Source organism: Heterodontus francisci, chromosome 2 (assembly GCF_036365525.1).
Source record: "Heterodontus francisci isolate sHetFra1 chromosome 2, sHetFra1.hap1, whole genome shotgun sequence".
Classification (NCBI taxonomy): Eukaryota; Metazoa; Chordata; class Chondrichthyes; order Heterodontiformes; family Heterodontidae; genus Heterodontus; species Heterodontus francisci.
In genome coordinates this window covers 183,766,257-183,792,407 of record NC_090372.1, presented here as the reverse complement: position 1 = coordinate 183,792,407, position 26,151 = coordinate 183,766,257, and the positions used below count along the sequence as shown (strand labels likewise).

Here is a 26,151-nt window from a genome sequence, read left to right as displayed (position 1 = left end):
GCCAGAGGGCAAAATTGTCTGTGCCAAAGATTTGTGCTTGCCACTTACTTTGCCAGTGGATGAAAGATATGCTTTTCAGAGCAGCATATACCCCTGCCAATAATTCCTCCCCTTGAGATGCAGAATCCTGGTACTGTGAGCACTCCATCCAGCAGCACAGCTGAGAACCGGTGAAACTTGCCCATGGGATTCCAAATCACGAGTCCCAGTCACAGCTGGGATTTGAACCTGTTTCTTTAGCATGCATGTCCATTGCTGGAGTTCCACAGCTGTCATGCTGAGCAATGTACTTATTTTACTGAGTTCTTTTGTCTACTGCACTGGATTTCAATTTTTTTTTTATTTGGGTTTGAGAATTTTCTAAAGGTCCTTGCAGTTTCCATTGTATTTTTTTAAAACATTGCATGCTCATTTTACTACCATGGCAGAAATGAATTACAGAGGGAATGACTGATAACTTTTAGTTTTGTTTTTCAAAATGTAAAAGTTGCTACTTATATTAAATTCTTAATGGCCTTTTGACAAATCCTTAATGCATAACATGATTTTCTGTTGTGCCAAGTAACACATGCCAATTTAGATCCAAAGTGATTATTGCAGTATAGGTGACTAATCAAGTAAGCACTAAAAGTAGCATGTTATTTTCAAAATTTTAAATAAATGGGAAGAAGAAAGCCATCCGCCATTTTGCGTTGATGCTGGAGGAAGAAAATAGAATTTGCTTCTGAGCAGTTCTGCAGCCTGAACCACTTTCTCCTAGTGCTGTTGAAATCAGTGTCACCTTGATAGGTTGTAACAAGTCAAGGATCAGTATTCAGTTCTGCAGACTTTGGTTTCAGATGACCAGAGCTTGAATATACTTTGATTATTTCACCTGAAGCACAGTTTAATGAATTGACAAACTAAAGTTTTGCTTTCAACTTTGAGCCACCTACATTTCAGTGAAACCAAGCTCAAATTCTGAATGATATTCCTGATCTGGATGACCATAAATTGTCATAAAGCCATTAATAATTCAAGGACAGGATTGCATATGCTGTTTTATTTAACACATATGCATTCAAATAAAGTTTTTAAAAAATGCAAGTGCATTCTTATTAAAGTTCTCTGACTCCTCTCAAAAGTAATAGGCAGGTAATAAAACCTTGAAAGCAATTTTGATGGCTACTCAATACACGCTTGAGACCATTACTCTTCATGTGTTTAAAAAGAGGGAAGGATTTTGAAATACAAAAGGCTTTTGGAGCTTTTCTTTCCACCGTAGTAATTGGTCTCAGCTGTAAAACTGATAATGTGAAAGATCCCGTGAATACTTTCAAACACGGGTTGCCTTTGTCACTATGTTCATCTGTGTAACACACATGCCAGTGCCTCTTATGCCATGTGTTTTTATTCTTTGTTATCTCCACTTCTAGAAAAAAGAATCAAGTCAGATGCAGCCACCAAGTGATTTGGTAAGAGTTCTGTTTTCAGGTTTTAAGCCACACAAACTGCTTTGGTACATCTGGCAGTAAATCGAAAAAGTAGTTTTGCAGATTCACTATCTGATGTACTTTGTGATGAGTAATTTGGAGTTCCCACAGTTCTTAGCACCATAACTGAATTGGAACTATTTACTAAATTGTCACATACAATTTATTTTTCCTGGCTAGAAATTTGTTATTCCATGCAATATTTATCTGCAGAAATCTCTATCAAATCACGTGTAGATCTAAATAAATGTACTATCAAAAGTAGCATGTGATTGAGAGTATATTTGCCAAAAGTACGAAAAAGCATGGCATTGTTCAGACAGCAGCTACAATCCACTGTGATACTTGAACTTAAATTAGGAATTATTGTAATACTTTGTATGTGTTTGTAGGGAGCAGCTAGTCTATCTTCAGAACAGGACTTATATTTGCAAGTCATTCTGATATTGAAAGTTTTCAAACCATCTGGAGTGTAATATATCTATATCACTGAGTTGATGAAGTGGCTCACTAAAACACAGTGCAGCAGTCTGTATGGTAGCTGCATGATCCATATAGTTCAGCAATGGTGCAATTAACAGGCTTAAAAACTCTCTGCTCTGTAAATGGTTTATAGCATCTTTATTTGAAAGTGGCTTGCTAATTACCTTTAGGTGCTTCGTTTGCAAATGTGTCTTTTAATTATTTTCTTCCGTTGTACAGTAGACCAGATGGGGCACATGTAAGTGAAGAGTAGTGACAATAGTTATTTGTTGATCATGTGTTTCTTTCTCTCCCCTTCCCCACCCCCGGCTTCCCTCTCCCCACCACCCCCCTCCCGCCCCCCACCAACTCCCTCCCGCCCCCCAACCCCAATGGACCAATAACTGACTGAAAGATGCGCTGCATTAGGTGTTTAGTCATACCGATGGGTAGAATTTGCGAGTAATATTTCTGTTTACTGTCACTGAAATATCTGCTGATTTGGGAAATGTATTCAAAGGTTCCAGACTTCGATCTTGCTGCTGCTCTTTTAAATTTTATCTCCCATATTCAAATGTATATTTTGTTGGAGTTCTTCTCCCATGTAAATGGGCGGCACAGTGGCGCAGTGGTTAGCACCACAGCCTCACAGCTCCAGCGACCCGGGTTCAATTCTGGGTACTGCCTGTGTGGAGTTTGCAAGTTCTCCCTGTGTCTGCGTGGGTTTCCTCCGGGTGCTCCAGTTTCCTCCCACATGTCAAAAACTTGCAGGTTGATAGGTAAATTGGCCATTATAAATTGCCCCTAGTATAGGTAGGTGGTAGGGAAATATAGGGACAGGTGGGGATGTGGTAGGAATATGGGATTAGTGTAGGATTAGTATAAATGGGTGGTTGTTGGTCAGCACAGACTCGGTGGGCCGAAGGGCCTGTTTCAGTGCTGTATCTCTAAATAAATAAATAAAATAAAAATAAAATTCAATTTTTTTTAATGAGAAGCCAAGTATTCCACTTTGCTATTTAACAGAAGGTGAACATGATCACTTTTTTGTTAGATATAAATGAACAATTTACTTAATATCATTGAAAGAACTGCTTAACTTTTAATAATGACCAACCTTCCTTTTTCATCATTTCCGCATCCTGCCCAGAGAACTCAGTTTCTTTACCTGGCAATACTTAAACTGTATAGGATCTACAAACTGTAGGCGAAAAATTGCTGTAGTGGAGGGAAATCGTGTGCTCAGCAATACTGACCCAAAGGCGGCACCTGGAAAGCAGCGCAGGTCCCCAAACTAGGTGCTAGTGCTGAGAATACTGTAACTGTGAAAAGGTCTGTCTGTATATTTTCCCACCATTATGATAATGACTTTAGAATTATGTCAAGGTTGCAGAAAACCCCAGTTGAACTTGATAAATTTTATAAAGGGATGTAACACACAGCTGATGACTTACTCAGGTAAACTAAAAAGTTACTGAGAAATAAAAAGCCTTCTTGTGAAACAAGCTGTTCTCCTGTAGCATTGCTGACTAGGAGTCTGGAGCAGAATTGTGATCTTGAGCTCCGAATCTGCCTGATTCGATCAAACCATTTCCAAACAAAACCATGCAGGGAAGTGGCCTAATTAAATTGAGGGTAATTGCAGGCTAATTGCTGTTTTTGGGGGAAGTTTGCCGAATGTTGGTTGCAAGTCAAACTTCTCTCACCACTAGAAATTAACAGGTGATTGACCTCAAAATGAAATGACTGGTTTTTAAAAAAAAACTTTGACACTTTGATGTGTGGCCTGTATTGTGAAGTGCTGACATCCTCAAAACATTCATATAGATCGATTACTTTGCATAGACAAGGCGCTGATGATCATGGAACAGTATGTAGCGTCTTCAGATGTTAATAACTGACCAGAAGAAAGTAAAAGAGGAAGAGAAACTCACATACCAAGAGTTATTTACAGGTTTATCTGTATCATCTGTTGTGAATCATGTGTTCTCTGATGAGCATTTTGTTTAATATTGAGTGGAAATCCTTTTAACATCCACTGAAAAACCTTTCTTACTTTATCGTACCCCTTTTAAAACAGCATACCTATCTCACCACTCTGCTATTTCTCTAAGAAACAGTAAAAACCCTGCTTTAAATATATCCTGAAACATTCCTTTCTTTTTGTTTCTTTTTGGCCTCCTTGTCTCAAGAGACAATGGGTAAGCGCCTAGAGGTGGTCACTGGTTTGTGGAGCAGCGTCTGGAGTGGCTATAAAGGCCAATTCTAGAGTGACAGACTTTTCTACAGGTGCTGCAGGTGAAGTTGGTTGTCGGGGCTGTTACACAGTTGGCTCTCTCCTTACACTTCTGTCTCTTTTCCTGCCAACTGCTGAGTCTCTTCGACTCGCCTCTCTTCAGCCCCGCCTTTATAGCTGTCCACCAGCTCTGACGATCGCTGGCAACTGGCTCCCACGACTTGTGATCAATGTCGCAGGATTTCATGTCGCGTTTGCAAACGTCTAAAAGCAGAGGCATGGACGGCCGGTGGGTCTGTTATCAGTGACGAGCTCACTGTACAATACAACCTTGGGGATCCTGCCATCTTCCATGTGGCTCATTAGTAACATTTGTACATGAATTATAATGTAAATTCCATCTTTCCCGATTCCTAGTAAGAAATAAAGTTCAGTGCAATATTGTACATTCAAATTTCATATCATCTTTAGCATGTTTTCTTCCTGTGAACTACATTTCAAAACTATTCCCAATTACTCCTAAGGCCTTTGTTTAAATTGTCATGTAACATTTCAATGCACAGCATTAAGTGTTAGAATTTGACTGAGTACAGGGGTGACTTTGATTTAACTTGTGTATTAAGCGGTATAGTTAGGGTGATGTGATGCTGACACTTTCAAAAGCTGCGGAAACCATCAGACCAAATTCTTAAAAATACAACTGTTCTGTGGACATGAGTTAAAGGTTTGCGTCAAGCAGCATTCACACACTGCACATAATAAAGTAAAATGTTTTCACATTTCCCAGCAGTATGTTGAATACCTGTTTTCCTTAAACAAATAGAATAAGCAAATTCTTTTCAGATCATTTTTTTGTCCTTTCACTGGTGTAAAAAACTCAAGCCTACAACCATGTCTGACGCAATTCCCCCTCCATATTCATTGATCCTAATTGACATATCTGCATCATAAATGTTTGAAATATTGTGCCACATAGAAAGACTTAAAAAAATCGATTCCTTCTTTTGAATTTGTCTCTTAAAAACCTGAGCTTTAATCCTGTGACTACTGAAATCTTTTATGCCTTTTTTAAAATGTAAACATCCCTCTATTTTCCCCTCTCTCATGTCCTTGGTAAGCCCAGGGCACATATCAATTTTGCTCATAGAGGGTACAGACATGACCTGATTCAAAAACCACTGCCCGCTGGAGGTGCCTACCTATGTCCTTGAGATAATGCTTTAATTTTTGTTTATCCTTAACTCTTCAGTATTTCCCTATCAAGTAGCTGAGTTCACAGAAGCACAGGATTGGTAAAGGGGAACCAGTGATTCACTATTCAGTGACAATGTGTATTGTGGCTCCAGAAAATGGTCTACCAGTTTTGAAATTCCTCGTAGTCTTTGGCAAGTATTCAATCTGTATTATGGGGTGGTGATAATCAAGTTCCCTACCAAGATTCCTCCCATGACAAAGTTCCTGATCTCCTTCAAGCAACATCAGGAAGGCACCGACTGGGAACCCTGCCTTTTGGCTCCCAGACTGAATTTCCTGGGCGTGTCATCTGTGCATCTCCGAGTGGTCAGTAGAAAAATTAAAGCAACCTTAGAGCATGTATACCTTCCAAAAACATGGAAATATTTAATTCATCCTGTTGCTCTTCACTGCTTCACACCACGTTCTTGCTGACATTCTCTTCACAGAATCGTTACAGTGCAGAAGGAGGCCGTTCGGCCCATTGTGGCCGCACTGGCTCTCTGAAAGAGCAACTCCCTCAGTTCCATTCCCCTGTCTTCTCCCCGTAATCCTGTATATTCTTCCTTTTCCTTTAACTGTCCAATTCCCTTCTGAATGCTTCAGTTGAACCTGCCTCCACCACGTTCTCAGGCAGCGCATTTCAGACCTTATCCACTTGTTGCGTGAAATTTTTTTTCTTCATGTCACTTTTGCATCTCTTACCAAATACTTTAAATCTGTGCCTTTTCATTCTTGATCCTTTCACGAGTGGGAACAGTTTCTCTCTGTCTACTCTGTCCAGACCCCTCATGATTTTGAATACCTCTATCAAATCACCTCTCAGCCTTCTCTTCTTCAAGGGAAACAATTCTAACTTCTCCAATCTATCTACATAACAGAAATTCCTCATCCCTGGAACCATTCTTGGGAATCTTTTCTGTACTTTCTCCAGTGCCCTCAGGTCTTTCCCCAAGTGCGACGACCAGAGCAGGACGCAGTACTCCAGCTGAGGCCAAACTAGTGTCTTATACAAGTTCAACATAACTTCCTTGCTTTTGTACTCTATACCCCTGTTAATAACGCCCAGGACACTCTATGCTTTATTGACCACTCTCAATGTGTCCTGCCATCTTCAATGACTTATGCACATATACACCCAGGTCCTTCTACTCCTGCACCCCCTTTATAATTGTGCCCTTTATTTTATATTGTCTCTCCATGTTCTTCCTACCAAAACGAATCACTTCACGCTTCTCTGCATTGAACTTCATCTGCCACCTGTCTGCCCATTCCTCCAAACTTGTCTATGTCCTTTTGAAGTTCTACACCATCCTCCTCACAGTTCACAATGCTTCCAAGTTTTGTATCATCTGCAAACTTTGAAATTGTGCCCTTTACACCAAGGTCGAGGTCATTAATATATATCAGGAAAAGCAAGGGTCCCAACACTGATCCATGGGGAACTCCACGACAAACCTTACTCCAGTCCGAAAAACATCCATTAACCACTACTTTTGGTTTCCTGTCACTTAGCCAATTTCGTATCCATGTTGATACTTTCCCTTTTATTCCATGAGCTACAAGTTTGCTCACAGGTCTGTTGTGTGGCACTGTATCAAATGCCTTTTGAAAGTCCATGTACACCACATCAACAGCATTGCCCTCATCAACCCTCTCTGTTGTCTTCTCAAAAAACTCCAAAAATTTAGTTAGACATGATTTTCCTTTAAGAAATTCATGCCAACTTACCTTAATTAACTCACATTTGTCCATGTGACTATTAATTTTGTCCCGAATTATTTTTTCTCGAAGTTTTCCCACCACCAACGTTAAACTGACTGGCCTGCAGTTGCTGGGCTTATCTTTACACCCTTTTTTGAACATGTTTGCAATTCTCCAGTCCTCTGGCACCACCCCTGCGTTTAAGGAAGACTGAAAAATTGTGGCCAGCACCTCTGTGATTTCCACCCTCACTTCCTTCAGTATCCTTGGATGCATCTCATCTGGTCCTGGTATTTTATCCACTTTAAGTGCAGACAGCCTATCTAATACTTGCTCTTTACAAATTTTAAACCCCTCTAGTGTCTGACTTGCCTCCTCTTTCAACATTGCCTGAGCTGCGTCTTCTTCCTTGATAAAGACAGATGCAAAGTATTCATTTCATGGCTCAGTTATGGCCTGTGCCTCCATGTGTAAATCCTCTTTCTGGTCCATAATCCGCCCCACTCCTCCTTTTACCACCCTTTTACTATTTATATTTCTATAGAAAACTTTGGGATTTCCTTTAATGCTTGCTGCCAGTCTCTTTTCATGCTCTCCTTTTATTTGCTTTTTCACTTCCCCTCTGGATCTTCTATGTTCAGTCTGGTTCTCAATAGTATTTTCTACCTGGCATCTGTCATTAGCACACTTTTTCTTCTTTATCTTAATCGCTACCTCTTTTGTCATCCAGGGAGCTCTGGATTTGTTTGCCCTACTTTTCCCCTTCGAGGGAACATACCTTGACTGTGCCCGAACTATCTGTTCTTTGAAGGTCCCATTGTTCATCTACTGATTTTCCTGCCAGCTTTTGACCCCAATTATTCACCCAGCTCCATTCTTACCCCTTTGAAATTGGCCTTCTCCCAGTTAATAATTCTTACCTGGATTGCTCTTTGTCCTTTTCTATAGTCAGCCTTATGATATAATGATCACTATCTCCTAAATGTTCTCCTCTGATACTTGATCCACTTGGCCCACCTCATTCCCAAGAACCAGGTCCAGCAGTGCCTCCTTTGGGACAAGCAACATACTGTTGTAGAAAATTTTCCTGAACACACTCTAGGAACTCTTGCCCCTCACTGCCCTTTACACTACTTCTATCCCAGTCTATGTTTGGATAATTAAAGTCCCCCATTATAACGACCCTATAATTTTTGAACCACTCTGTAGTTTCCTCGCAAATTTGTTCTTCCACGTCCTTCCCACTAGCTGGTGGCCCATAGACAGCATCGAGCAATGTAACCACACCTTTTTTGTTCCTTAGCTCCAGCCAAATTGATTCTGTCCTCGACCCCTAGGGACATCCTTTTTCTCCAGCACTGCAATGCTCTCCTTGATCAGTACCACCACCCCTCCCCCATTTTCCCTTTCCTGTCTTTCCTGAACACCTTGTATCCAGGAATATTTAATCCCCAGTCATCCTTCTTTAAGCCAGGTCTCTGCTAAAGCCATAACATCATATTTCCATATGGCCATCTGCGCCTGTCCATCACCAGTCTTATTAACCACACTCTGCATTCACATACATGCCCATTAACCCTGATTCAGACTTTATTACTTTCTCCTTTACTCTGACCCCACCGAATAACTTACCATTCCCTACTCTGGTGCTATCTATCTCTCCCAGTATTCTGTGCATCTTGGTATTCCTCTCTAATACTTACTCCTCGTTCCCACACCCCTGACAAGTTGCCAGTTTGCTTCCCTCCAATCTGAGCTCCTTCTCAGGTTCCCATCCCCCTGACAATTTAGTTTAAACCCTCCCCAACAGCACTAGCAAATCTCCGTGCAAGGATATTCGAGGATAAGATGCAACCTGTTCATCTTGTACAGGTCTCACCTGCCCCAGAATCGGTCCCAATGTCTCAAAAATCTGATGCCCTCCATCCTATACCAGTTCTCCAGCCACATGTTCAATCGTTCAATTCTCCTATTCCTATGCTCACTTGCACGTGGGACTGACTGGGAGTCATCCTGAGATTATTGCTTTTGAGGTCCTGCTTTTTAATCTCCTTCCTAGCTCCTTAAAATCTGCTTTCAGGACCTCATCCCCCTTCTTACCTATGTCATTGGTACCAATGTGTATCACGACCTCTGGCTGTTCATCCTCCCCAGAAGAATGTCCTGCAGCCGATCCATGGCATCCTTGATCCTGGTACCAGGGAGGCAACGTTTACTGCCGCAGAAACGCCAGTCTGTTCCCCTAACGAATCCCCTATTACTACTGCTATTCCACTGTTCTTCTTCACCTCCTGTGCAGTTGAGCCACCTGTGGTGCCACAAACCTGCCTCTGACTGCACTCCTCTGAGGAGCCATCACCCTCACCAGTATCCAAATTGGAAAACCGATTAGTGAGTGAGATCATATCAGGGGACTCCTGCACTACCTGCCTGGTTCTCTTAGACTGCCTGGCCCTGGCGGCTACCCATTCCCTGTCTGCCTGCATGCTCCGAACCTGTGATGTGACCACCTCCCAAACATGCTATCCACACACACCTCCACCTCGTGGATGCACAACAGTGACTCCAGCCGCCACTCAAGTTCCGAAATCTGGAGCTTAAGAATCTGCAGCCTTTGACACTTCCTGCAGATGTGTTTGTTTGGGACACATGGTGCGTCCATGACTTTCCCACATGCCACAGGCTGTACATTCCACTCGGCAGAGCTGTCCTGCCATACCTTAACTTTATGGACTAGTTATTATAAGTAGAATAGCTTACCAGTTACTCACCAACCAGCTCTTTCCACTGCACCGAAGCAAGAACCAAATACTGGAGGGTTTAAAAAGTAGAAAAGTGTATCACCTCCTCCCCCCCCCACCCTTCACTGAACTTGCTGCTCACCAAACTCGAATCTGCACACTCAGCTTGCAATCTGCACACGCTTCCTTGCCTCTTTCTCTTGCGCTCCCACCCCGTGAATTTATGATAGCACGCATGTCTCTTTTCCCAATCCATGCTGACAGTTTATTCTCAGTGGTGTTCTCCTTCCAGGTCAATTCAAACCAGCAATCTTCCCTTTTCTCCACTGCTGAAATTCCTCACCCTTTCCCACTCTTCCTTCAGTTCATGCTGGCACTCTTCTTTCACTCCTCAGTTTACAGTGCCACATGCTTCCACTAGCTCCCATTTCCTGATGGCACTTGTTATGATTCCTATGGAGATCACAAACCAAAAGAATCCAATCCACCAACCGACCCCAATTTAGAAAAAAAACAAACGGACAAGATTTTTTCTTTTAATACAGCATTCAAACCAAAACCAATAAAAAATTAAACATGAACTAACATTTAAATCACGGTCGAGATATATATATATATATATATATGGATAAAGATTGCACATGAATATCAGATGCAACAGAAGTAGATCCCACGAGTGTTTTTAGCAGTCCCCTCAGCAAAGATAGCACCAGGAACAGCCACAAAGTTCATCAGATCTTTGAACTTGTCAAGTAATCTCCAGATCCTGTCTTCCAAGATGCAAATGCCGATTTCCAGTCGATAGCAGTTCCCTTGCAATCTGAACTCCACCGATACCGTCACCACCAAAACTGCGCGCACTTCCACAACTTCTGTGATTTTGCTCACAGCAGTCCTGATAGCATAGCTCCACCAGTGACACCTTAGGCAACTCTTTAAGGCACCAAAAAAAAGCTCCAGCAACTTGTATTTTCCAAGAGCCAGCTCCCAGAAAAACAGGTTCTAATTACAGCAGCTTGTATCTTTAAGACAGCCACTCCTTGCTGCTTGCTTCAACACACACTACAGTCTATAATTTTGTGAACTGAAACCTGAGCTCCAGTCACAGGTCTCTGGTTACACCTATAATTCTATGACACTTTGTTTTGACTGGTCCTAACCGGTTCTGTCTTCTGTAGAACTCCGACACTTTCAGTTTCCTTTTCCAGTAAATGACTGTCTCAGAAAAAATACAAGCTTTGACTCCAAAGTCAGTGCAACTAGCAGTACATTCAACTGGTTAGCTGTTCATATAGCAGTCTGCACATGTGACTCCATCACATACTCCACTAATTTCATGTTTCATGTCAGCCATTCCCTCCCATCAGTCACAGTGGCAAACTCTCCCTCTCTCTTCTGACACCTCCCCACCACACCGTATTCATGTTGGCTCTCTCATTCCTTCTCCACTGCTGAGTATCAGGTGCTACTGATGGAAGAGATTGGACATTGTGAGCAGGAGTTCCTGATCTTGTGGTAATTCTCCTCCACAGCGTACAGTCTGGTTTAAATCCCTTAGATCCAGGGTGAGCTAGCAAGTTGGATACAAAATTGGTTTGGTGATGGGAGGCAGAGGGTGGTACTGGATGGTTGTTTTTCAGATTGGAGGCCAGTGACCAATGGTGTGCCGCAGGGATCGGTGCTGGGCCCTCTGTTGTTTGTCATATATATTAATGACTTGGATGTGAATGTAAAGGGCATGATTAGTAAGTTTGCAGATGACACCAAAATTGGTGGTAAAATGGACAGTGAAGAAGGTTGTCTAAGGTTACAACAGGATATAGATCAACTGGGAAAGTGGGCAAGGGTGTGGCAAATGGAATTTAATGCAGACAAGTGTGAAGTGATGCATTTTGGGAAGTTAAACCAGGGCAGGACATTTACAGTGAATGACAGGGCCCTGGGGAGTGTTGTTGAGCAGAGAGACCTTGGGGTGCAAGTACATAGTTCCCTGAAAGTGGCAACACAGGTAGACAGGGTGGTGAAGAAGGCGTATGGCATGCTTGCCTTCATCGGCCAAGGCATTGAGTACAAGAGTTGGGAGGTCATGTTACAGTTGTACGTAACGTTGGTTAGGCTGCATTTGGAGTACTGTGTGCAGTTCTGGTCGCCGCACTACAGGAAAGGTGTGATTAAGCTGGAGAGCGTGCAGAAAAGTTTCACAAGGATATTGCCTGGTTTGGAGGGCTTGAGTTATAAAGAGAGATTGGATAGGCTGGGTCTGTTTACCCTGGAGCGAAGGAGGCTGAGAGGGGAAATGATAGAGGTATATAAAATTATGAGAGGCACAGATAGGGTAGATGGCCAGAATCAGTTTTCCATGGTAGGGGTGACTAAAACTAGAGGGCATAGATTTAAGGTGAGAGGGAGGAGGTTTAAAGGGGATCAAAGGGGTAAGTTTTTCACACAAAGAATAGTGGGTATCTGGAATGAGCTGCCTGAGGAGGTGGTGGAGGCAGGAACAGTAGCAACATTTAAGAGGCATCTGGACAGGTACTTGAATGAGCAAGGCATAGAGGGATATGGAATTAATGCGGGCAGGTGGGATTAGTATAGATAGGCATTATGGTTGGCATGGACACAGTGGGCCGAAGGCCCTCTTTCAATGCTGTACAACTCTATGACTCTAGATGGGATGGACCAGAAGTATAAATGTGGATAGTGTTTCAGAGATGTTGATTGTCACCAAACAACACAGATGGCATTTATGCATGCGCTGTCATGACTAGGCATTGCACAGCCAAGATGTTGGGGGGTATGGTGCAAGATGAAGCACAAACTGACAGGGATTAAGGGGATGGCAGAGGAACAAAACCCTGTCGAGTCCAAGTATAAATCAGTGTTTTTCCAAATTTGAGGTGCTAAAGTTTGAGCTTAGATCCTATAACAGCTAAAATGTATTGCCCTCTGAATGAAAATAGCAGGAGATTTTACAATGAAGATGCATAACTAGATAATTCTGATTGATTATTACAGGCTGTAGTGTTGGAGTTCCAGTGAGTTTTTCAAGTTAATTGTGACAAACGGATTTGCTGAAAGGCTGCGTTTGCTGACAGCACTACCACTAGGTGGTGCTGCAGTGGCACATGCACAAATGCAGCATGTGCCACTAAAACGTCACAGTCTGCGACGTCAGGCAGCTGCCAGGACTAAAGATGGCGCTGCTCAAATAATCACACGAAGGCAACCTAACCTAAACACGTGGCAGCACACAATGGCGGGAGGGAGAGAGCAAGTGAGCATGCAGGGGAGGCGGGAGAGCGGAGCGGGTGGGGATGGGGGGGAGCGGAGCAGAGCGGGCCAGGGACTGGGACTGGGTGGGGGGTGGGTGGGGAGCGGAGCGGCCGGAAAGAGCGGAGCGGCTGGGAGAGCAGCGAGGGGGGAGCGGAGCGGCCGGAGAGAGCAGCGAGCGAGGGGGGTGTGGAGCGGCCAAAAGAGTGAAGCGGCCGGAGAGAGCAGCGACAGGGGGAGGGGAGTGGAGCGGCCGAAAGAGCAGCGGGGGGGAGCGGAGCGGAGCTTGACGCATGGGTGAATACCCGTTGGCGTTGCATTGCTGTACGCGTAAAGTGCACGCGCAGAGGCTGAGCGGGGGTGTTGCCCGAAGATGCACATGTCACACGATGACGTCATCGGCGCATGCTCTAACCAGTCCTGGCAATTCGCAACGCAGCGCACGTGCAGAGAGCCGGAGCCCGTCTGCGCATGTGCGCACCTTGGCGCAGCCTGATGACGTCAGTGGCCGGCTGCATTGTCAGGAATCACTTTGTTGCTGAAAATATGAACAACATTTAAATTAGAAAAAAATCTCTTGAAATAGTAATTTTATTTCAAATGTGTGCAGCAGCTCTCTTTTCCTGTATAATTGATAGATTTTAAGATTAAAATTTGACATGGAATGAGGAACTGCTCTTCAATAACAAAGTATAACCAAAGCTACACGACAGACATAACTTTGTTTCCTCCACCTTTTTTTTTTACTTTTCTCTTCAGCCTTCCTAAACCCCTCCCTCCTGTCGTCATTACTCCTTTCGTTTCTCCCCTCTTGGTGACTCTGCCCTCCCGTCTCACTATCACAACCTTTCAGTACTCCTTGACCTTTCCACTCTCCTGTTTCCATTGCAGGCCTGACTCCCCCTTAGAGGAGACCTCAGCTAACCTCTGTCCTTCTCGTAACAACTACGGAAGGGCCCATTGAGGCACCCGTCGCTGCCTCTTTATGAGCAGCAACTGTATCTGCCCACAGGGGAGATGGTGGCGTACTGGTAATAAGAACATATTTCTTCTAAACTCCAATGAGTATAGCCCCAGCCTTTCCTCATAAGACAATCCCTTCATCTTTGAACTAGTATTCCAAAAGCCCAGGCTAATTCCCTGGAGACAGGGATTCAAATCCCACCACGGCAGCTGGTGGAATTTAAATTCAATTAATAAATTCAATTAATTAATTTTAAAAAATCTGGAATTGAAAGCTAGTCTCAGTAATGATGTCATGAAACTATCATTGATTGTTGTAAAAATCCATCTGGTTCACTAATGTCCTTCAGGGAAGAAATCTGCTGTTCTTATCTGATATGCATGTGACTCCAGATGCACATCAATGTGATTTGCTCTTAAATGCCTGCTGAAATGGCCTAGAAAGCCATTCAGTTATATCAGACCGCTAAGAAGAGGAATAAAACCGGATGGACCACCTGGCACGACCTAGGCACCGGAAATGACTAGGGAAAACCCAGACCTTGCAAAATTCTCCTTAGTAACATCCGGGGGCTTATTCCAAATTTGGGGGAGCTACCCCCCAGGCTTGTCAAGCAACAGCCTGACATAGTTATACTCATTGTCTGCAAAGTATGATTCCATGTCCCAGACACCACCATCACCATCCCTGGGTATGTCCTGTCCCATCGGCAGGACAGACCCACCAGAGGTGGCGGCACAGTGGTATACAGTCTGGAGGGAGTTGCCCAGGGAGTCCTCAGTATTCACTTCGGATCCCATGAAGTCTCATGGCATCAGGTCAGACATGGACACGGAAACCTCCTACTGATTACCACCTACCGCGCCCCCTTGGCTGATGAATCAGTAATTGAACACCAATTGGAAGAAGTACTGAGGGTAGCAAGGGCACAAAATGTACTATGGGTGGGGGACTTCAATATTCATCACCAAGAGTGACTCGGTAGCACCACTACTGACTGAGCTGGCTGAGTCCTAAAGGACATAGCTGCTAGACTGGGTCTGCGGCAGGTGGTGAGGAAACAAACAAGAGGGAAAAACCTACTTGACCTCATCCTCACCACTCTACCTGTTGCAGATGCATCTGTCCACAACAGTATTGGTTGGAGTGACCACTGCACAGTCCTTGTGGAGACGGAGTCCCATCTTTACACTGAGACTACCCACCATTGTGTTGTGTGACACGACCACCGTGCTAAATGGAGTGGATTTCGAACAGATCTAGCCACTCAAAACTGGGCATCCATGAGGTGCTGTGGGCCATCAGCAGCAGAATTGTGACTAACCACAATCTGTAACCTCATGGCCTGGCATATCTTCCACTCTACAATTACCATCAAGCCAGGAGAACAACCCTGGGTCAATTAAGAGTGTAGGAGGGCATGCCAGGAGCAGCACCAGGCATACTTAAAAATAAGGTGTCAGCCTGGTGAAACCACAACACAGGACTACTTGCATGCCAAACAGTGGAAGCAGCATGCAATAGACATGGTTAAGTGATCCCACAACCAACGGATCAGATGTAAGCTCTGCAGTCCTGCCACATCCAGTCGTGAATGGTGGTGAACAGTTAAACAATTGACAGGCGGAGGAGGCTCCACAAATATCCCCATCCTCAATGATGGGGGAGCCCAGCATATCAGTGCAAAAGACAAGGCTGAAATATTTGCATCCATCTTCAGCCAGAAGTACCGAGTGATGATCCATCTCCGCCTCCTCCTGAGGTCCCCAGCATCACAGATGTCAGTCTTCAGCCAATCCGATTCACTCCATGTGATATCAAGAAACGGCTGAAGACACTGGATACTGTAAAGGCTGCGGGCCCTGACAACATACCGGCAATAGCACTGAAGACTATTGCTCCAGAACTGGCTGTGCACCTAGCCAATCTGTTCCAGTCCAGCTACAATACTGGCATCTACCTGGCAATGTGAAAAATTGCCTAGATATGTCCTGTACGCAAAAAAAAAAGCAGGCCAATTCTAATTGCCCTACGAGTCTACTCCCAATCATCAGCAAAGTGATGGAAGGGGTCGTTGACAGTGCTATCAAGCGGTACTTGCTCAGCAATAACCTGCTCAATGACGCTCAGTTTAGGTTCTGCCAGGGCCACTCAGCACCTGACCTCATTACAGCCTTGGTCCAAACATGGACAAAAGAGCTGAACTCAAGTGGTGAGGTGAGTGTGACTTCCTTTGGCATCAAGGTAGCATTTGACCGGGTATGGCATCAAGAAGCCCTAGTCAATGGCAATCGGGGGAAGGCTCTCCGTTGGCTGGAGTCATACCTAGCACAAAGGAAGATGGTTGTGGTTGTTGGAGGTCAATCATCTCAGTCCCAGGACATCACTGCAGGAGTTCCTCAGGGTAGTGTCCTCGGCCCAACCATCTTCAGCTGCTTTGTCAATGACCTTCCCTTAATCTTCCCTCCATTATTAGGTCAGAGGTGGGGATGTTCGCTGATGATTGCACAATGTTCAACACCATTCGCTACTCCTCAGATACTGAAGCTGCTCATGTCCATATGCAGCAAAACCTGGACAACATCCAGGCTTGGGTTAATAAGTGGCAAGTAACATTCGCGGCATACAAGTGCCAGGCAATGACCATCTCAAACAAGACAGAATCTAACCACCTCCCCTTGCCATTCAATGGCATTACCATCGCTGAATCCCCCATAATCAGCGTTCTGGGGGTCACCATTGACCAGAAACGGAACTGGATGAGCCACATAAATGCTGTAGCTACAAGAGCAGATCTGAGGTTGGGAATTTTGCAGTGAGTAACACACCTCCTGTCTGCCCAAAGCCTGTCCACAATCTACAAGGCACAAGTCAGGAGTGTGATGGAATACTCTCCACTTGCCTGGTGGATGCAGCTCCAACAACACTCAAGAAGCTCGACACCATCCAGGACAACGCAGCCCGCTTGATTGCACCACATCCACCACCTTCAACATTCACTCCCTCCACCACCGTCGCACAGTGGCTACAGTGTGTGCCATATACAAGATGCACTGCAGAAATTCAGCAAGGCTCCTTTGACCGCCTTCCAAACCCATAACCTCTACCACCTAGAAGGACAAGGGCAGCAGATGCGTAGGAACACCACCACCTGCAAGTTCTCCTCCAAGCCACACACCATCCTGACTTGGTGCTATATCGCCATTCCTTCACTGTCGCTGGGTCAAAATCCTGGAACTCCCTTCCTAGCAGCACTGTTCGTGTACCTACAGCCCAAGGACTGCAGCGGTTCAAGAAGGCAGCTCGCCGACACCTTCTCTGGGGCAATTACGGATGGGCAACAAATGCTGGCATAGCCAGTGACGCCCACATCCTCCAAACGGATAAAAAAAAAACTCTACCATACCCTCACCTCCACCTCTGATACCATAGTTCCAATAAAACCATTATTCTCCCTCACTCTGGCCATTCGCTTTGGTATGGCCCTTATCTCCACATGCTCAAGTCCAAGGAAAGCAGACTTGAATCGATATGGTGGACAACTGCTTTAACCATTCACCACTAAATCTGGTTAGACCACAGAAAGCATTATTGTCTACAAAAACTGAACACTCTTCCAGGATCATCCTGGAATGCAAAGATAACATCTGTCCCTTTTCTCTACTGCAAACTGTTTTCTTAAATCCCTCTCCTGTGTCTCCTCCATGATCACCCCCAGCAAGAAGTGCGAGGAGATCATGGCTTCTTTGTCACTAAGATTGAGACTATCTGATAAGCTGCCTCTGTCACTTTCCTCCCTTCCCGTAACACATCAGCCAAACTTCTTCTAAGGTTCCTCCCGCCCTAGTCCTGAACTTGCATCGTTCTCTAATTTCTCTTCGATCTCCCCTCATGCCCTTTCTGATCTCATCTTGTCCTTGAAACCCAGCTTCTGCTTGCTCGACCCCATTTCCACTAAACTGCTGATCACCCACCTTCCCCTCCTGGTCCCTATGTTGGTTGATATCATTAACAGAGTCCTCAGGTACTGTCCCCCTCTCCTTCAAAACTGCTGTCAACACTTCTCAAAAATAAAACCAACCCTTGACGCTTCATCCTTGTAACCTATCGCCCCTTTCCTCTCCAAAGTCCTTGAACATGTTGCCTCCCAAATCTGTGCCTACCTTTCCTGGAACTCCAAGTTTGAATCCCTCCAATGAGGTTTTCTCTCCTGCCACGTACTGAAAAGGCTTTTTATCAAAGTCAATAATTACATCCTATGTGACTGTGACAAAGACAAACTATTCCTACTTGTCCTTCTTGACCTATCTGCACCCTTTGACATGGTTGACCACACCATCCTCCTCCAGCACCTCTCCTCCACCGTCCAGCTTGGTGGAACTACACTCTCCTGGTTCCATTCTTATCCAGCCGTAGCCAGAGAGTTACCTGCAATGGCTCCATTTTATTTCTCATCTACTTGCTGCCCCTCAGCAACATCATCTGAAAAATGTCAGTTTCCACATTTACACTGATGATACCCAGCTCTACCTCACCATGATGTTCTCTTTAAGGGGCCTGAATGTGCAGCAACTAGAAGGTAACGTGTAAGCTGCCTATAAGTTGTCCCCTTCAAGATAAGGCATATGCGTGGCCATGCAAAAAATATGTTAAGGTACCACGCTTTGAAATGAACAGGCCACACATAACAAAAAAAGAAATAAAGGGAACTTTGCTCACCACCATCTCTCTCGATCCCTCCACTGTCTCTAAATTACCAGACTGCTGGTCCAATGTCCAGTGGTGGATGAGCAAAGATTTTCTCAAATAAATATTGGGAAAACTGAAGCCAGTGTCTTCAGTCCCTGCCACAAACTCCAGTGCTAGTCACAGATTCCCTTCCTCCTCCCTGCCAAATGTCTGAGCCTGCACCAGATTGTTCACAACCTTGGTGTCATATTTGACCCCGAAATGAGCTGCTGACCCATATATACACCATCATTAAGACTGCCGTTTCCACCTCTGTAACATTGCCTGACTCTGCCCCTGTCTTAGCTAATTTGTTGAAACCCTCATGTATGCCTTTGTTAACTCTAGATTTGACTATTCCAATGCATTTCTGGCAGGCCTTCCACTTTCTACCCTCTGTAAACTTTAGATGATTGAAAACTCTATTGGCTGTGTCCTCACTCGCACCAAGTTCCATTCATCCATTACACCTGTGCTTGCTGAGCTAAGTTGGCTCCTGGTTAAGCAACACTTCGATTTAAAAATTCTCATCTTTGTTTTCAAACTCCTGCCCAGCTTCACCACTCTCTATCTCTAATCTTTTCCAGCCCCACAACACTTTGCGGTCCCTGCGTGCTGATAATTTTGGCCTCTTGAGCATTCCTGATTTTAATTGTTACACCTTGGCTATGCCTTCAGTCGCCAAAGCTCGAAGCTCTGGAATTCCCTCCCTCAACCCCTCTGTCTCTCTTTCCTCCTTTAAGTCGTTCCTTGAAACCTACCTCTTTGAACAAGCGTCTGCCCTCATGTCTCCTTATGTGACTCAGTGCTAATTTGATCAGTAACGGTCCTGTGAAGCACCGTGGCTCATTTCAGTACATTCAGGGCTCTATATAAATGTTATTTTTATTGAATAAACATTGCCACAGTAGCATGTGAGATTGGTACCATGACAGAATGGAAGGCAGAAATTAAAGCTGTGCCACAACTTTGCGGATACTGATGCTCCCAGTCAGTCTCTGTATTGCGAGACATTTTATGTTTAACTAATCTTCTATCAGTTCTTTGGAAATGCTTACAAACCATCCTAAATATATCACAGCTGCAGACATACTGATGAATATTATTTTGTTGCTTTGAATAGTTGTACTAAAATCCTTCTTAAAATGCTCTGCACCAATTTCTCGAGTGCCATTCAATGTTGTTGGGAGTTTTGACTTATGGTGCAGAAATGTTACTGCAGTTCTCAAAGGGCTAATGATCAGAAGATTTGGAATAAAATATACATACAATCCATGCTGCTGAAATACAAATAGAAAAGGAGTTTGGCTTGGGAGTGTGAGGAAGTTGTAACATAATCTCACTTCGGATGACATAAACCACAGGGGTGATGAATAGGCTCTATTTCTCATCTGGTTCAGAAAGGCTTACTGAAAGAAATACATATCGTTCATGGCCTTTTTGTATGTGGATGTATTAGTGAAATACATGAGAACCGCCAGTTTTTCTGGGAGTGGAATGTAGCCAGTGCCGTTAGAATGAGATCTCTAATCTCTTCAGAAATTCATGACAATGAAAACATGAAATTTGGGGCCATAGCCAGTGATCTATACTGCCAAAATGTAACAGTCCAGCCATGTTGGAGCGAAATGTTCTAACCACATTGTAGTGGCAGTGAAAAGAAGAACTTTCAACAACGCACATTATGATATAACATGCCAGCCAGGAGAGATGGAGCATGTGGAAATACTTAAACTCCCACGTTTTAATCAGAAGTCCGGAGGAACAAAAATCTGGGAATCATATGCTCAGGCGGTTACTCTTTTAAGCTAGTGTGGAAATTATTTTCCTTTTTTTAAGTTTGATATCCTATGTGAACACTAAATATAGCTACAATAGTAACCAGCAGTTGTTGATGCAATTTCCCTTGCAGAAAAGTTGTTGTGCTGCTAAAGTGTTCCAGAAAGAGACTGAAATAATATAGAGCACATCTGTGAAAACTACCTTTGCAAGTGCAGAACAGCTGATTGAAATTGATTTAAGGTCTGGCAATGTCCTATGTATTAACCCTTCCTTCATCTGTTAACTTCACCACAAATTTTTTCAAACCCCCACAAGGTTATCATGGAAAGGGAGCCTGGTAATCAAATTTATTGAAATTAAAATATATCATCATGAAATGCTGGGGCCTACTTTCATGGCCACATTTCCCCTCCAAATAATGAATTTGTGATTTTAGAGAGAGAGGCACTGAATGAAGTTGAGAAACTTCCACATCCCGTCCTTGCAGGAAATGAAGAGAGAAGTAGTTAACTTGTACTCTTGAGCGGGGTTTTTCCTCAGTTTGGGTTGCAGAGTACTAATGAAAGATAAAATTATAAAAAGGGGGTAGGTGATAAAGTAAAAGCGAAATACTGCAGATGCTGGAAATCTGAAACAAAACAAAAAGTGCTGGAAATACTCAGCAGGTCTGGCAGCATCTGTGGAGAGAGAAGCAAAGTCGAAGTTTCAGGTCTGTGACCTTTCATCAGAACTGGCAAAGGTGAGAAAAGAATTAGGTTTTAAGCAAGGGGAGGGGAGTGGGGTAAAGGCCTGCTCAAGTCACAAAAAAAAACCCAACCTGACCCGAACCCGATGGAACCACGTCGGACCCGAGCCCGACCTGGCCCGAGTCCCTCCATTTCCCCCCGGAGCCCGACCCGAACACCGCAATGTTCCCTTTACTTACCTTCTGACTCCCAATCTTCAGGAAGTTGCAGCATGATTGTGATGACGTCATAGAGACGCTCACACGCTCACTGCGCAGACTCAGAGTTACCCTGCTTGACGTCCCGGACTCCCAGCTCAAGTAAGTTTTTAACTTTTAACACCTACCTGCAATTCTTGCTGTGTGTGTCCGACCCGGCTGGCAAAGGTGAGAAAAGAATTAGGTTTTAAGCAAGGGGAGGGGAGTGGGGTAAAGGCCCGACCTGACCGGAAACTGACACATGTCGCCGGGTCCTGTTGGGTTCGGGTCGGGTAGCAGGCCTTTAGAGTGGGAGATAGAACAAAGGGGAAGGTGTTTGATAGTCAGAGGGAGATTAAATAAGAAAGCTGTCATTGGGACAAAGGCAAAGCGTGTGTCAATGCTTGGGGTGAAAGACAAAGCATTAGTCCAAAGTGAGTGTTAATAGTGGAATAATGAGCAGCTCTGACTGCATGAAAAGCTGGCACATGGTTAAAAAATAAAATATTAAAAAAAGGCCAGTCATGCTCTGAAGTTACTGAACTCTTTCAGGTGGGGGTGCAAGGGGATAAAACTGAGTCCTTTGCTGAGTACAGAACGTTCAGCCTCGGGGAGAGGAAAGTCAGAGGGAAAAGTGAATGCAAGGTGATAAAGTATGCCTTGCATTTGATATTTTCAGATCAAAATTCCACCAACAGCCACACAACTTATTTATCTAACTCAGATACTGTTTTAATTTGAGAAATCTAGGAGATGCACAGAAATGTGCCAATGTATGTTTCCCAAATCCATTGTTAATAGACCTAAGGCAAATTCTATCACGCAATTTTCTGCACCATTTTTGCCTCTTTTTCCCACCAGTTTTCACCCCTCCCTCACCTTCTGTTCTGAAGGCAGTGAATCCTTGCAGAGGTATGGTGCCATAGAAGGGTTTGCCCTCCTGCAAGCCACTATTCTTTATTTGACCGCATAGACAGTGCGTGTCGGCAGGCTATTTGTCACCAGCGGAGAAAGGGAAATCACAGCGAAGCCCAGTGCTGTTCTCGGCTGATGTCCACGCAAGTGCATTTCAGCAGTAGGTAGTGATCAGGAATGCTGATTTCCCCCACCTCTTTTTCAAATCAGTGCGTGCTCAGATTAATGGTAGCACTTCGCTGCTGCCCCAGATGAGCTCAGTTAATCCAAGAAATCTATCAACTAATTGGTATAAAGCAGAACATTTGTTGAGAATGTGAACCCACTTAACAAGATGCAGTGCTGGTATTGGAGACAGATTTCAATACATTAGATTCTGCCGTATTTTATCACCATCTTGCTTGTTGATTTGTTAATTATTTCAGTTTTCTACTTTCCAACAACATGGTGGGTATTTATGCATAACATGGACTTTCGCTGTGCTACAATACTGTTTCAGTTTGACTCTGTTTCGTGCAATTTTTGACAATTTGAAACAGAAATTCCCTTGGTGATTCATTTTTCCTTTGAACTTGGATGCCGTACATTCTCTAGTGCAAGTTAAATTGAAATAAAAACGGCTTTAAAGGAGCCGCAGTGGATAAGATGAAGAGAAAATTGAAATAAGTAGAATCCTGGAGAAAGGTGAGAGAAACATGGAGGAAGGAATAAAGGGGGAGAAAAGAAATGCAAAACAAACTGAGTAGAAAGAAGTTAGTGTGCAGAAAATCAGAAGTGTTTGCATGTGGTAGACATGAATTATTAGTTTGCATACTTTTTTTCAACCAAGGATTCAGTGAAAAATGTTATCACATCTTAAACATCAGATTCTGTTGGCCAGTTAGCTTTGACCTAGATAAATGCAGTGTTTTGCATTTGGGCAGGAGTAACACCAAGTATTACCTACACTTGACATAGACTTGATGGAACAGATTTGAAGTTGGTTGAGAAAGATAAGGATCTTTGTGTCATAGTTTACTGTTCTCTAAAGGTTCATTACTAATGCAGAGAAACCATGACCAAAGCAGCTAGATTGTATTAATAGGACTATTCAGTATACGCACGCACAGCATATATGCACAGTGGCGCTGTGGTTAGCACCGCAGCCTCACAGCTGCAGCGACCCGGGTTCGATTCTGGGTACTGTCTATGCGGAGTTTGCAAGTTCTCCCTGTGACCGCGTGGGTTTTCGCCGGGTGCTCCGGTTTCCTCCCACAGCCTTGCAGATTGATGGGTAAATTGGCCATTATAAATTGCCCCTAGTATAGGTAGGTGGTAGGGGAGTATAGGAGATATGGTAGGAATATGGGATTAGTGTAGGATTAGTATAAATGGGTGGTTGATGGTCGTCACAGACTCGGTGGGCCGAAGGGCCTGTTTCAGTGCTGTATCTCTAAATAATAATAATAAAAAATAAGGCGTGCCATTTTGTGCTTGTACAGGTCTTTGAGTATTTAGAGTTCTGTATCCAGTTTTGGTCCCCTCATCATATGGGAGGATACAGAGACTTCAGAAAAGATTCAGAGGAGAGTCACAAGAATGATTCCCAGCTTTAAAAAAACAGTTGCTCAGACAGGCTTAAAAAGGGAGGTCTGTTCACTTTAGATGTGCCTAAATCTTAGGGATGATTCGATAGGTATCTTCTTCTTTAGCCTCCTTGTCTCGAGAGACAATGGGTAAGCGCCTGGAGGTGGTCAGTGGTTTGTGAAGCAGCGCCTGGAGTGACTATAAAGGCCAATTCTAGAGTGACAGACTCTTCCACAGGTGCTGCAGATAAAATTGGTTGTCGGGGCTGTTACACAGTTGGCTCTCCCCTTGCGCTTCTGTCTTTTTTCCTGCCAACTGCTAAGTCTCTTCGACTCGCCACAATTTAGCCCGGCTTTTATGGCTGCCCGCCAGCTCTGGCGATCGCTGGCAACTGACTCCCACGACTTGTCATCAGTGTTACAGGACTTCATGTCGCGTTTGTAGATATCTTTAAAGCGGGGACATGGACAGCCGGTAGGTCTGATACCAGTGACGAGCTCGCTGTACAATGTGTCCTTGGGGATCCTGCCATCTTCCATGCGGCTCACATGGCCAAGCCAACTCAAGCGCCGCTGGCTCAGTAGGGTGTATATGCTGGGGATGTTGGCTGCCTCAAGGACTTCTGTGTTGGAGATGCGGTCCTGCCACCTGATGCCAAGGATTCGCCGGAGGCAGCGAAGATGGAATGAATTGAGACGTCGCTCTTGGCTGACATACGTTGTCCAGGCCTCGCTGCCGTAGAGCAAGGTACTGAGGACACAGGCTTGATACACTCGGACTTTTGTGTTCCGTGTCAGTGCGCCATTTTCCCACACTCTCTTGGCTAGTCTGGACGTAGCAGTGGAAGCCTTTTCCATGCGCTTGTTGATTTCTGCATCGAGAGACAGGTTACTGGTGATAGTTGAGCCTAGGTAGGTGAACTCTTGAACCACTTCCAGAGTATGGTCGCCGATATTGATGGATGGAGCATTTCTGATGTCCTGTCCCATGATGTTCGTTTTCTTGAGGCTGATGGTTAGGCCAAATTCATTGCAGGCAGGTATATAGTATACATAAAGGACTAAATTATGTACTTATTGATAGATTATTTCACTTCACTGGATTGGAGATCATCAGGAGTCATGCTTGTAAGTTATTGCAAGAGTAGGGATACGTTAGATGTCAGGCAGTTCTTTTTTCCTAAATGTTTAGTAGACCTTGGGAACAAGTTGCCAGGTTATATGATGACGTTCTGGAAACCTACAGAGAATTTGACCAGTTCTTCGCTGGGGCAGAGATTATATCTTACAAAAAGTAGGTGAAATAGCAACCAATATAAGCCTGGTTGTGTGGTCTCCTGGATTTTCCAGTTTTGCTTCTGGAATTGGCCTTGGGCTTTTATCTGTTTCTTCTCTCTCCCAGGCGATCACATGACTGCTGGTGGGTAGGGGTTGTCTAATCCTGTTGCTTTGCATATGATGACTGTGTGGGGCAAGGTTGATGGACAAGTGGACCAGATGGTCTTTTCCTGCTCGTCATTTTGTATATTAGTAATCGTTTTATACTATTAGCTGTTGTTTGCAATTGGGAAAGTTAAACAATATACAGACATAGGGCTGAATTGGAGCTTCAAAAATGGCGGGGTGCATGCATGAGCACAATATTTAGCGTGGCGCCTCATTTAAATGGACAGGGTGGACCACCTCCCTGATGACGTGGAAGGGGTGGGTGCCCTGTCCCCGGCAATGGTGAATGGCACCAGTGCCATTTTTAAAGGGCTTCAAGCCCTTACAAAACATTTAAATTTTTAAAGTGATGGAAATTGTAAAATAAAAAGGAAAAACTTGTGGAAGGAAAAACACCCGCCCCCCCCCCGCCACAATGACAAAACAGATTATTTGTTCTACCCCCCCACCCCCTCAAAGAAAACTTACCTTGTGGTCCCAACCTTCTCCCTTCGACATTTATACACTTTGAACCTTAAACATTCCCACCACCCACTAGACCAATCAAAATGGTTTCACCTCGCTAACCCTCCCCCCGGCCTTGAAAACCTACCTCCTCCCCACTCCCCACTCCCCAGTGTCCTGCATTGGATCTCCGAAGGCGCAGGAGTCCCGGCAACCAGCCAGAATATGGCAGCGGGACGGCCAACGGGAGCATGTAGGTAATTAATT

At 44.3% G+C, this 26,151-nt stretch overlaps 1 protein-coding gene across 4 annotated transcripts in view; it reads left to right on the top strand.

The window, feature by feature from the left end:
- The window catches only part of LOC137349219 (partitioning defective 3 homolog), a 956,485-nt gene that overhangs the window by 588,865 nt on the left and 341,469 nt on the right, over positions 1–26,151 (top strand). For all 4 annotated transcript variants that reach the window (XM_068014722.1, XM_068014712.1, XM_068014729.1 and 1 more), the window contains exon 12: positions 1,416–1,454. In XM_068014722.1, coding sequence (XP_067870823.1) covers positions 1,416–1,454 — 39 coding nt within the window. The remainder of the gene's footprint in view (positions 1–1,415; positions 1,455–26,151) is intronic.